This window comes from Condylura cristata, unplaced genomic scaffold (assembly GCF_000260355.1).
Source record: "Condylura cristata isolate star-nosed mole 26May11 unplaced genomic scaffold, ConCri1.0 scaffold00029, whole genome shotgun sequence".
NCBI classification, from domain to species: Eukaryota; Metazoa; Chordata; class Mammalia; order Eulipotyphla; family Talpidae; genus Condylura; species Condylura cristata.
The window spans coordinates 5251353-5265039 of record NW_004567130.1 but is presented as its reverse complement, the minus strand read 5'-3'; the positions used below and the strand labels follow the sequence as shown (position 1 = coordinate 5265039).

General features: G+C 42.2%; 1 protein-coding gene across 1 annotated transcript in view; it reads right to left on the bottom strand.

Annotated features, from left to right (window-relative positions):
* The window catches only part of ANKRD13A (ankyrin repeat domain 13A), a 32607-nt gene that overhangs the window by 13869 nt on the left and 5051 nt on the right, over window positions 1–13687 (bottom strand). Inside the window, exons 2-6 of the mRNA XM_004690849.2 lie at window positions 7918–8050; window positions 6728–6852; window positions 3650–3695; window positions 2345–2488; window positions 1499–1688 (exon numbers count right to left, since the gene is read on the bottom strand). Of these exons, the coding sequence (XP_004690906.1) occupies window positions 1499–1688; window positions 2345–2488; window positions 3650–3695; window positions 6728–6852; window positions 7918–8050 (638 nt within the window). The remainder of the gene's footprint in view (window positions 1–1498; window positions 1689–2344; window positions 2489–3649; window positions 3696–6727; window positions 6853–7917; window positions 8051–13687) is intronic.

Below are 13687 nucleotides of genomic sequence, written 5' to 3'. Positions count from 1 at the left end.
CTCAGTGGGGGAACAGTCACCACCAGTCTCTTCATAAATGACACTTAACAATGTTTTGAGCAGCTTGGCCAGACCGGAGGGAACAGTGGCTCTTCCCAGGACATTTGAGAGTCATGGACTTCAGAGAGCCATCTCTAGAGTCACTCTCTTTCCTCTTTCAGCTAGGGAAGCAGAAATGTGAGAGACTGGAACTGTGGCCCAAAGCCACAGTTATTTAGTAGTTCTCAAGTGACACCCAGTTCTTCCAAACCTCGCCTCTGCTGCTGGCTGTGGCGGTGAGGGCAGCCCTCTCTATCTTGCAGCTTCAAACAAGCACAGGTCCAAAGTGGCATATGCCAGAGCCTGGAAATGTCCTTCCAAAACCTTTCCGGAGCACCACAGTCAGTCCCTAAACCCTGCTGTCCCTGAAGACAACAGTCGTCAGCTGGCAAGATGAACGTGAGGAAGCTGGTGATGGGTGGTTGACTGCCTTCAGGAGTGTCACTACCAAAGCAGCAGCAGTACCTGACCCACCCCGGGGACATTTGGGTTTTTGTCTTCTACCACAGCAGATACTCTAATTTCAAGCTTAAGGGAAACTAGAAAGGGTACTAACATGTTTTACATTCGATTAACAAAATACTCTTTAAATTGTTTTACAATTTAAACCAATTTTATATTGGAAACAAAGACAAAAGAGAACAGTTAATATATCCATCATGAAAAAACAGAGTCTACACCCAGGATAGTGATGTCCATGTTGGCTCAGGTGACGCTATGCTGCTTTGGCTTACAGAGAGCTGGATGTGACATCCTAGGCAAACACTCAGGGCTCTTATGGACTTACTCGGGCCATGGCCTTCTAGACTAGAAACACGTCAGCTATAGCTGTAGCAGCCTCTGTTTCCTTTACAAAGGCTCTTGCTCCTCAGGGTGGCCCAGAGGCAAATGACCAGAGATGATGCTCTCATCCAGGTTAGCCAAGGCACAGACCTCTCCAGAGGTTTCTTCTGGTAGAGTCTAGAATAGAACGGCACCCTCTCCAGACTCTTTCTTTAAATTCTTAGGCCTATAGGGGCTAAGAGAACCACTCTGAACTACGTAAGTGTGAATCTGACTGGCCAGTATCAATATATCTATATTTAATACTGGATCAATTCTAGCTCCTATACATTCAGAGAGCCACGGTTTGGGACTAAGGAGTCTTGTGGCTCCCCAAGCACCAAAACAAAATAAAATTCAAGTAAAATCCATTCAAAAGGGCCCATAAAAGAATATGAAGACAATTCTCCAAGACGCCTCCCTCTGATCCAGCTCATGTTCTATAAAAATGATGAGAGAGAGGATGTCAGCTATGGTTTCTTTGACTGCAGCTGAGACTCAACTTTAAAACCCACTAGTATTTCTTATTCCATATTAGGATAATCCCAGTCCATCTATAATTTCCAACTCTATACACAAACCACTAATATACTGGTAAAAGGATTAGATGTGAAAATGTAGAAATCTAAATTCATACCTTTCAAAAGCAATATTTTTAGTATCAAGGCTGGTGTTAATGACTGGGCTTGTGAGCCGCCTCTCAACCTCCCTGCTTTTTGGCTTCATCAAGTCCAGACTGAGGCGCTCCATTTCCTGGGAGAGGTCAAAGTGTTCGGTGGTGACCACTTTGTCATCATGGTTGACTTCCATCAACTCTGCCCAATTGTCTGTTAGTGAAAACAGCGGTGTAACTGAGCACAATACAAAGATGTAAAACATGAGCTTCTCAGCTAAAAGGCGGCATCTTCATCATCTTTCACATCCATCTCCCAGCACCCTCAGGGGCAATGCGGTAAGCCTTAAAGACTACTATCAATAATCTATTTGCACAAAGATTACCTGGCCAGTTTTCCACAACTCATAGGAAGCTCTGGACTATCTCTCCCAAATATACAGATGTTTAAAGTAATTTCTTTATTAACAAGAAAACTCCATGTACTTTTTTTAGATATATGATTTACATGATTAATATAAATCACAGAGTTAGTGATGCCATTTCTCACCTTCCATTAGGAGGGTCATTCCTGGCTATGAAAGAAATATAAAGAGATACAAGACAGAGTCCTGGACTCAAAAGGCTCAGGAACGTGAGACAGATACATGTCAGAGGGAAACTGCGTTGGGGGGCAAGTGTCACAATCAAGACAACTATCGAGACAAGATATAGGGAGTGAGTGCTGAATAATTAATAAGAATAAACAAAAAATCATAATGATCTGGACAGAATCAGAAAAAAAGGCACATAAATGTGGATGCATTTTGAAGATTAAAAATCCCACCATCACTCAGTGCCAACAGTCATTACTACAATGGACTCACTCACCTTCTCCCTTAAATATAAAACTACGCCTCCCTCTGATCCAGCTCATGTTCTCAAATCCCAGCAGTGTGATATCGACACGCAGCTTGGCACCACTTTTCCAAATGCGACAGACATCATTTGGGCATATTCTAGAAACCAAAGGCACTGCAGAAGAGAAACACACAACTGAGAAGAATCTGAGGGCTGAGCAGCAACTGGGACTCGCATTTTCATGGAAGAATGGGAGCCACAAGATGGCAACCGTCACACAGACTAGACCAGACTCCCATACTTATTTACATAGGAAGTTACTCTTAAAAAATACATACATACATAAAAATGGACCTTCTGTTCTACAGCTCTTAATAAATGTACAGATGCAGGTCTTGTGCAGAAAAAATCCTCTAAATGAACCTCCCAAGAGTGTTCTCCATCCCCAAATGGACCTTTCTAATGGACTGCCATCAGAGCTTGAATGTGTCCATCTGGCCTTCCTCACGCACACGTGCTACTCTGGCCATATGGTCGTGGCCCACCATATTGTCATATCCACCATTCAAAATATCAAATGTCTAAAATATGCTGCTTTTTAACAAATCCTGAAAGCAGAGCATTGATTTGCATTAGAAAAGAACTCATTAGTTTCACAGAAGAATCTGAAGTTCTCTTCTTTATATACTTCTTACTTCACTTATGTGTTTAATTACAAATATGATTTCTTGCCTGAAACTAGTCTGGAAAGGAAAATGACTAAAAACCTGGGTGTCAGAAGCTGCTGTTAACTGATGTGCAAGAAAAAAAAATACAACATCTATGAAAATGTGACTGCCAATTTGCCTTACATAAGATTCGCTTTGTTAAAAAACAAGTTATTCTAATGCTCATCTCATCGTTTTCCTTGGAGAATTTAATGTAAAAGAATTAAGCTGAAAAACAGAAGGAAACAAGTAACTAGATTTTGGCATATCTACTTACTAAAATCTTAGCCATTTAAACAGACTTCAAAAAATTAATAATAAAGATATATCAGTCACTTATGCATATAAGCAACAAAAGGAGAAAATTATCCATATATTCTATTTGTGGGTGCTTAGGAGAAAAAGCCCTATGCAGGGAGGAAAAGACTGGGCGGGAATCACTCAAAGCACTAACAGCAGTTGTACTTAAATGCAACTCAGGTGAATTTCTTTTCTTATTCTCATCTCTGCATTTCCTAGATTAAAAAATTTTTACCTGTAACTTTTATTAAGGAAAAATAAACCTATGAATAAACTAGGCTAAATAAACTTGGAAACAGAAATGAAATTTGAGTCCACCGTTACTTACCCCAGCTAGTGAATTCCCATTTCATCTGCACGTAGAAATCTGGAGCCTGAAGGACAAAGTGTGAAATAACTTACTCTTAGCAATATTAGCTAAATACATACATGGGGGGGGGGGGACGGACAGGGTATGTTCCCTCCCACCATACCCCCACAAAGAGGGGCGGGAAAGAGAGAACAGAGAAAATAAGAAAAAAAAAAAAACAAAAAATGCAAACCATTCAGTTGTTATTATTATATGTTTATATTCAGGGTGTTATCTTGTCTTGATATAAAAATACATCTAGACAGTTAACAAAGTTAACTAAAAACAAGGTTGGGGCCAGGGAGCTGGCCCACATGGAGGGGCTGTTTCCTTACTGCTCCCCTCAGCAATGGATCTCACTGGATCTGCCTGTTCTGCTCCCCACTCTGTCTCTGATGAATTCTCTCACCTCCCGCCCCCCACACTTCTGGCTTACACCCTAGCTCTTCTGCATAAAAATAAAATAAATAAATGAAAGATCTTAAAACCCAAAAGCAACAGGTTGGAGGGGACAAGATTAGATCTGACTGAGGGTTTAACCAGGTGCCTAACAGAACAGAAGGCCAAGCCTGGGGCAGGTTGGGCCCAAGAACAGCCCACAGCGGGATGACGCTGGGCAAAGGAAAGGCACACACGCAGATCCCATCTATTCCACGGGCCCGTGACTGTAAAAGATTTTGTGTGTCGAGAAGTGCTTCACAGGAATCAGGCCGCTCTGTGAAACTAAATGAGGCTGCTAAATATTACTTATCCAGGGTGCAGAAGACTTTTCTTACTTTACTTTAAAACTTTTAGAATTTGACTTTGGAAATTGACCACCAGGGCAGTCCTGCTGGGGAAGATTTTCTCACCTACCATGAATTTATCTAGAAGGTTCTCAAGGGGACTGCTTACACAATCCAATAGGTACCATACAAGAAAAAGAAATGTTAGAAATTCCAGCTATTTTTCTGTCCCTTCCCACCTCCCAAGGTTTTGCCACGGTTTTTAAAGGAGCCCAGGGCAGAAAAGGAAAAATATACTGTAGAGTAAAAAAGAAAGGTGGGCTTGCTAGAAGGAAACACAGGCTCCAACAACAGCCTCCGCTGCCACCAGGCCCACAGGGTCATTTCGTGGTCTGTCCAGGACTTCAGTATCCAATGCCATTCATTACTATGGATCAATACTTTAGATTTAGAGAAAATACTGTACGCTGACTATCATACAAGAGAGGTGGCCCTCCCTGCTAGCATAAAGGGTTAAAGCACAGCACTATGAAGCGATTCACAGTCACTGCAGCCTGAGTTCTGCTCCTCACTCTGTCTCTGGTGACTCCTCTAACCCCCCCACACCTCTGGCCTATACCTCAGTTCTTGTGTGCATAAAGAAATAGATCTTTAAAAAAGGTTAGTTTAAAAAAAAAATAAAAGAGGCAACTCCAGGTTAAATTATCAAATAGGCAAATGAGGCTTGTGGTCCACCCCTACAGTAAGTTAGGAAACAATAAATTCAACACTCAAACATGGCTGTTTCTAAAACAATGCTCACAATCATTTCAAATATTTCATAACCATTTCATATCTTTGGCAGTGTCCTGCTTGAGGGTCATAGAGAACAATTTTTCTTTTTTTTTTTTTTAAAGATTTATTTATTTGTGCATACAGAACTGGGGTACAGGCCTGAGGTGAGAGGCTTCACCAGAGACAGAGCAGGGAACAGAAAGGCAGATCAACGAAATACACTGCTGAGGGGAGCAGCGGGCAGGTCAGGAGAGGTCTGCCACACCATGTGGTCACCTCCGGGGCAGGCGGGAATCGAACTCATGCAGAAGCGGCTTTAGATTCTCAGTGCTGTGCTTCAACCCGCTGCGCCACCAGGGAGGGCCTAATTTTTCTTTTTTTTTAAAGATTTATTTTTTTTATGCATACAGAATTGGGGCCAGAGGTGCAGGGGGTAAGAGGAGTCACCAGAGACAGAGTGGGGAGCACAGTAGGCAGTTAGATGAAGTACACTGCTGAGGGGAACAGTGGGATGGTCAGGAGACGTCTGTCGTGCCATGTGGGTCACCTCCCAGGCGGGGATCAAACTCATGAGGAAGTGGCTTTAGCTTCTTAGAGCTGTGCTTTAACCAGTTGCGCCACCAGGGAGATCTGGGGATCAAACCTGCACCAAAGCGGCTATGGCCAGCTTGCAGTGCTGCGTCATAACCCAATTTGCCATCAGGGATGGCCAAGAACGAGTTTTCTAAAAGAAGCACCAGTATAAAAAGCAGTGGCAGTCTGACATAGCACAGGTGTTCCTTTTCTCAATAGGGCTATTAATTTTTCTTAAGAAATGCGTTTGGACGGAAGTAGCACAGTTGATTTATTTAGCAAATATCTTTGGAGCTACTTTGGGTAGCTCACGTCTACGCATAAACTGAGAATAAACAATATGAAAACGAAGCCATTGCTACTTTTTCATCACCCTGGAAATATACTGCTTTCCGATAAGGTCGATAAGGTGGTTCTTGCAGGTAACAAGGCTTATCCGAAGAATGGCAACCGTTGTCTGAACAATGCATGACCTGAGTCAACTTTAAGAAAGTTTTCCAAGTGTCACAGAACACCTCCACTAAAATTCACAAGACAGATACACACCCAAAAGGCAGTAACCCAATAATCTAAGATGTGATTAGAAGCTGCAAAATGCTAATGCTACTCTCTGGATATGATAGAGACAGCACACAAATCTTGGTCTTTCCAGAGCCTGAAAATCCTCATACAATAACATACTCATCATAGTTTCCCCACAATGGCCTATGGTTCCGGATGCTTTTTTTTTAGAAAACAAGTACCTAAAGTAATTGTTTGATGTCCACTGGTCCTAAGTTAAAATTTTTAAATAACACAAGCGTAAACCTGCTGACCCATAACCTGTGAAAGATCTCATACATTTAACAAGTTGGAAAGGCAGTTGTTTTGGTACTCAATATGTCATAGTCATGATTCCCAAAATTGTTTGGAGGTCAGGCTGTGTCTTCTGCTATCACGTCAGCATTTAACTCAAAACATGGCATCACCCCATATTCACAGATACCTCAAGAATTTTTTGGAGCAGTTCAGGAACTCCCCCAAGGGCCATGGACGTGTTGTGGTAGTCTCGATGTTGAAGAACTGTGTATACCATCTCAGGGTCACCGGTGCTGACGGCCTCATGTAAAACTGGAAAATAAAAAGATAAAATTTAATCACTTGGTATTTCCATACTTGTGGACAAATTCCAAAGCCAGTTTGAAAAATATCTCTACAGATCAAAGACCAACATTTTCTACAAAAGGGAGAGTCTGTACTCCCACTTTGTCATTTATGACCATGACTTTAATTTCTAGCTCTGAATTGATGAAAAGAGAACAGCCCCATCTCTCGTCCTTGCCCCCACTGGTTCAGAAAACAGACAGTATCTTCAGAGAGCTGACCTAACCGTGTGATCAGCGGGCCGTGGTGACACACTGAGCGGACAGGCAAATGTGTGCCGGCGTAAACCCTTGTGCAGTCACCACACATTACTGGGTCAGCAGTCACAACGGCTTGCAGAAAAGGCAAGTGCCAGGATTCCACAGGAAAAGGCCTACTTTCTTTCTTTTTTCTTTAAAGATTTATTTATGCTTACAGAACTGGGGTACAGGCCAGAGATGTGGTGGGTGAGAGGATTCACCAGAGATAGAGTGGGGGGCAGAACAGGCAGAGGTACTGGAACACACTGCTGAGGGGGGGAGCGGGTGCGTCAGGAGAGGTCTGCCACACCACGTGGGTCGGCTCCCTGGTCCAGGATCAAACTGGTGCTGCAGTGGCTTTGGAGAGCTTCATAATGCAGTGTTTTAACCTGTTGTGCCACCAGGGAGAGCCCCCACTTTCTTTTTAATTGTGCCTATTCTGATGGATTCTGGAGTTACCATCACATCCCTCTGGGGAAGTCTGGCCTCCGGTGCCCACATATGCGGGAAAGGGTTTGTCCAGAGAGCTGGCTTTCTGGATAGGGAGTCACCCTCTGGGAGGGCTTTTGAATCAGAAAAACAATTTGGGCCATTGTGATGCAGATCAGTCAGCAGCATCCTCGTTCTCATATGCTGAGTCCCATGTATCCCCTCCATCTTCCCCCCACCCCCCACCCCCAGGACAGAAAGAGTATTGAGATAAAGATGAGTCTGAGGATGCTTATGACTGGGACTGGGCTTTACTCAAAAAGAGAAACTGAAGTGAAAAGCTTTGTTATAAAAGTATACTTACCTGTCCATCCCTCACGATTTTCTTTTGTAACATCTGCTTTATGCCGGAGCAAGACTCTAGCAGATTCCAAATGTCCCAAAGAAACAGCAAGATGCAGTAAGGTTCGACCTCGTGGGTCCTGGGCCTCCACATTCTGTGAAGCAAACACCGCCACTTATATTTGGATAGATAACATAAAACTTCATGTGTTTATGAGATATTAAGTAGAAAAGGAAATAGTATTTACACATTCATTATAGCATTATGTCCAATCGCAAGTGCTGAAAGTGAGAGTAAAGAAAAGTCTCCCCAAGAATAAAAGCTGAGGACAATTTGAGTCACGTCTTGAAAAGTGGAGAGGATTTGAAAAGACAAGCCTTAAAATGAACTGCATCAGTGCTCAGCTTTTAATCAGGAAAATCTTTGCTTAGTTCTAGGCACCTAGAGGCACCATAGTCCCTCTCCTTGGGAGCCTGACTTGGGCTTGGTGTTTGAGTGGTAAAACCATAAAACATTGTGTATGCAAGCGAACAGCCAAGGTGTGTCCAGCATTCATGCAAATGGGAAATACTTGTGGGAAAGAGCAGTCGAGAAAGACTCACAAAGTAGGGAGGATTTAAACCCAACCTTACTGAACAAATAGAAATTATTTACTTGAAAAAACGAATACCTGCACCTTGCTCGGCTGAAGTAGGAGTTTGGGGAGTGAAAAGGTTACAGTTAACTGAGTTTCTTCTAAAGTTAGGTTTCTAAAAAGGAAACACTGCCTACAGATCTCAGATCATCAAACACAAACTTTGAACAGCATTCAAATTAAGTCTAAATAAGGCTAGATAGGTGCTTCATGAAAATCAAGCACCCCCGACACATGGGGGATTTCTCAAGCATGTATCAGCATTCAAGTCTAGAACAGGAAGTGCAGGATTTTCATCAAAACTGAAAGCACAAAGATAACTTAGGTCAGAATAAAATTATATTCTCTAGTGGATAGCCACCAAATTGCCATGTTTAATGTTGTGTATTCAGTCCCAAGTGCCCTGAAGAAGCAGCTGCTGAGGGTCCTACAGACAAAGGGCAGGCCCTGTGTGAAAACACATGTGTGAAAACACACATGTGCCTTTTTGGTCCACTTCCTCTTGAGGGCTTTCTCCTGCATGCCAGACATGCAGATTTGGCTTTTATTCTTCATTCCTAGTCAGACTCCTTCCAGGACCTGCAAATGAGTCTCCAGAGGTGAGTGGCAGATTCTCTGGCATGAACTCAGTCTGAGTAACTGGGCGCTCCTTCCAAAGACAACTCTGAATAGTCTTCCAGGACAACAGCAAACTGCCATGGGAATTTCAGAATGTAAAAACATTTTAAATGCCATCATACTTCTTAGGAAATGTATTCTATCTTGATTTGAAATGCTAATGTTGTCAAGTCATCAAATGCATTCTTCATGTCTTATCTAGAATGTGTCACTTGCTGGCCACAGAGAAGAAAGGTAAGTAGGCCTGTGGGTTCATCACTACAACCCAGCAGCTACTAAAAATGCCTAAGCTAATTTGTTAATATTGTGCTGTGAAGATAGGAACTGTTACTGAAGAATAATAGAACGGCTGAAGACATTCTGCTAAGAGAACACACATCCTCCTGGACCATCCCCAGGCTCAGTGTCCTCTCAGACACTGAAGATACCAACATGCTGGAAAGGAGCCCACATCACCTCCCAGGAATCCATGACTTTTCCCAAGGGTATAGTTTGTGTCTTTCACCAAAGAGATGCAAGTGTTATATTTCCTAGTGTCTGCCAACCTGGTATTTTAAAAAACAGTAAGGCTAAAATCTATGAACTTGAAATTTAGCAAGAAAAATATTTAGCAAGTTAATTGCATCTTTATACATCTATTATATAAGCTTAAGGAGCTCAACCTATATGAAAGGGGCTAGGTATAGTGTAGTGCCCAACACATAGAGGGTGTTTAGCAGTCTTTATCACACCACAGAACAAAACTAATATTAAATACTCAAGCTCTTGCGCAGTGCTTAGATATGATGTGTAAAAGCAAAGTTGGATACATTACGCTGTTGACTTTTTTTTTTTTTTGGACTATAGGGAAAACAATGTATGAGCCATACAGCAGCACACTAGTATGGCTAATTAGAACTCTTCAGAGGCTCCTGTGCCTTTCTCCCTCAGATACTAAATAGAAAACCACAGACCAACATCTCCTATGAATGTAAATGCAAAAATCCTCAATAAAAAACCAGCAAAGCAAATTCAGAAACATATAAAAAAGGGTCACTATACATCATGACGAGAGTGAAATATATCCCATGAATGCAAGGATGGCTTATTAATGCAATACACCATGTCAACAGAATAAAAACAAAACTCACACCATCATCTTAATAAATGCATGCTGTGTCCTGAGTATTTGGGGCCTCTCTCCCTCCCGTTCATATGCTGGAATCCTAACCTTCGAAGATGACAGTCTTAGGAAGTGGGCCTTTGGGTCATGAAGGTTGCGCCTTGATAAAAAGAAGTCCTAAAAAGTTTACTAGTTCCCTTCTACCATATGAGGACACAGTAAAAAGATACCTGCTATGAACCAAGAAGAATGCCCTCCACCTCAAATTGACAGGCCCTGTGATCTTATATACCTTGATCCCAGAACTGCAAGACAGCTGGAGGCCTACCTGCCTGGTTCTGTGGCTACATGGGCATAGGACAGACATGTATATTAACAGAATTCAGAAGGGAACTAGAAGAACCATCTGGTATGAAAAGGCAGTTGGAGGGGAAAAATTAATGAAATACAATTTAAAGTCCCAAAACAAATTTATGTATTTGTGGTCTGATTTTCAATAGAGTGCCAATATAATTCAATGGGGAGAAGAATAATCTTTTCAACATGACGCTTGTATAACTGCTAAGTTTTTATATATAACACATGAAATAATTGCAGAAATACATGAAAATTAGCTTCAAATTTATCATAAATCCAAATGTCAGCGCTTAAAAAAAACTCTTAGAAGCAACCAGAAGAAAACCAAATAAATCGTACCATATCAGAATTGAAAATTTGTGTACTTCAAATGATGCTAGGAAATAAGACAATACAGAATGAAGAAAATATTTCCAAGTTATATATCTGAGAAGGGACTAACATTCAGAATCTAAGAAGCACTCTTACTACTCAAGAATAAAAAGACAACCCAATTTTTAGACGGATAAAAGATTTGAATAGACATATACAGAGGGTCAGCACGCACATGAAAAGAAGCTGACCATCACTCATTAGGTAACTGCGAATCAAAAACACAAGGAGGCACCACTTCATAGCCACAAGGGTGGCTACAGCCAGAAAGACAGTATCAAGTGTAAACTAGAATATGGAGAAAACAGAAGCCTCATACACTTCGGGTGGTAATGGAAAATGGTAGAGTCACTTTGAGAAGTCCCTCAAAAAGTTAAACATACATTCATATGAACTTGTAATTCCTCTCCTAGATGTTTATCCAAGAGAAATAAAAACATAAAATCATATGAAAACCTGGACACATATGCGCATAGCAACATTATTCATAATATTACAGGATAGGGAGAGACCCCAAGACCCCAAACATGCCTGCTCCAAATAGGTTCTACCATCCACCGCATCAAAACAAAACATGTCTTAACAGAAAGGAACTTTAATCAGTGTGCAACAAAGAAAAGGGGAAGAATATAGTCTCCAGATCAGGCATCCAAACTTACCCACCCCCTGTGGGCAAACATCCAGCCAAACAGGGCTGGGCCAAAGCAGAGCCAGTGAGGCCTGAAAGCCTGCCACAAGTCTAAATTACCTTTTGGTGGGAACTGAAGCAAAAGGGCAGAAGGATTCCCCGCATGTGTGGAACAAGAGGAACAAAATTAAGATAAATGCTGCCATCGTCAACCCCCACATGGGTCTCTCGCCCACATCTGTTTAAACAAGTTCAGGACCAAGAAGCAAGCTCAACTTCTTCACGTCTCTCTGTTTTATGTGCCTTCTTCAGGTCTCCTTCTGGCTCTTCATCCTTCCTCCTTCCTTGACCAGCCTCCTCTCCAGCTTCCTCTCCCTGCTCGGCTCCACCCTCCTTTGGGTGGGGCAGGGAACCTGGAACCTCCCCTTTCCCTGGAGATCACCCTGTAATAATAATAGCCCAAAAGTTGGGGAAAAAACAAATGTCTAGCTACTGACAAATATATAAATGAAACATGGAGAATGGATAAACCATAGAATATTATTCACCCATAACAAAGGAATAAACCACTGATACCTGCCACAATGTAGATGAATCACAAAACAGCATATTAACTAAAACACACACACACACACACACACACACACACATTACATATATTATTCCATTTATGCAAAATGTCCAGCACCGGCAAATGTATAAAGACAGAACATAGATTACTGTCTGGCTAAGGCTAAAAGTGATCCCAGTAACTTAAGACTATAAATTGTTATGGATGGTATGTACCCCCTGCAGGGGTCTGCTGATAGAAAACAGAGCACCCCAGAAAGGTGATAAAAGTGGAGTGAAGCAACAGTAAAAGTATATAAGGGGGTGCTATGCAGGCCCAAGAGGGTGCTCTGGGCACAAGAGAGAAGGAGTTGTGCAGTGCAGGTGCAAGAAAGGCCTAGCCAAGGCTGCAGCAGGTGGCATCATGATGGCACTGGGGGGCCCCAGGCAGCAACTCAAGGGCTTCACAGAGCAGTGCTTTGTTAGGTCTGGAGGAGAAAGGGAGACCTGAAGAGTGGACTGAAGAGAAAGGGAGACCCAGAGCCCGGTGTCCTAGTAAAATGCATTAGTGTGGCCATTTGTTGGGTCCTTCGGCTGCTACAACTGGTTTGGAGGGTCGCTTGTTTGGTGCTGTGCTGGGGCACCTCCTGTTGTATTCTTTGCTGTGTCTGCAAGTCGAATCCTGGTCTATAGTTTGGCTGCTATGTGTCCACAGCAGCAGGAAGATGCCATCTTAGACACATGGCCTATTGTTCAGGAGAGGAGCTGCCCATCCTCAGTGGCGGGAAGATGCCATCACAATGGTCTTTGTGCAGGGTTCTGTGGACAGTATTGGACACGACTCTGGGTTAAGTAAACAGTCACTATTAGCCTCAGTAACTCTTCTTTTTGGTTTGTTAAATAACTCCCTTTGTTGTTACTTCCTAAATATGAGCAGTCTTGCAATTGTGTGTGCAGGTGAAGAACCCAGGCAGTAACTGGTAAAGAATTTGGGCAGCGGGGCCTTGGCCAGTTTAGGGTCCCCTTTGCCCTTTACCAAAGGGACTGGGAGTGGGAAGTGACTAGAAAGGAGCCTGGAATATCCTTCAGGGTTGATGAAAAAGTACTGGAATTTGATCATTCCAACTCAGTGAAAATACTAAAAGCACCAAAGAATACACTCTAAAGTGTGAATCATAGGATAAATGAATTATATCTCAGTAGAGATTTTTCTTAAAAAAAAAAAAGCAAAACAAACAAACAATGTATCTGTCATCTTTTTGTTTAATTTCTCTCCAGCCTTAATTTGCTCCCTTGTAAACTGTGAAAGCACTTGACTTGCAGAGCTCTTACAGGGTGAAGGCAAAATGCCTGAGCCCTCAGTAAATGCCAAGCGTTAGTTCTTACTGGTTTCAAAGAAGGTGAAATTCTTCCTCAAAGGTATTCTTCCTAAATTTCACTTAGTGGGCTTCAGCCTTCAATGATGTAAGTTCAAGAGCAAGAGCTTTCAGAACATAACTGAAATTACTTTGTAATCTGATTTTAAGTTTTT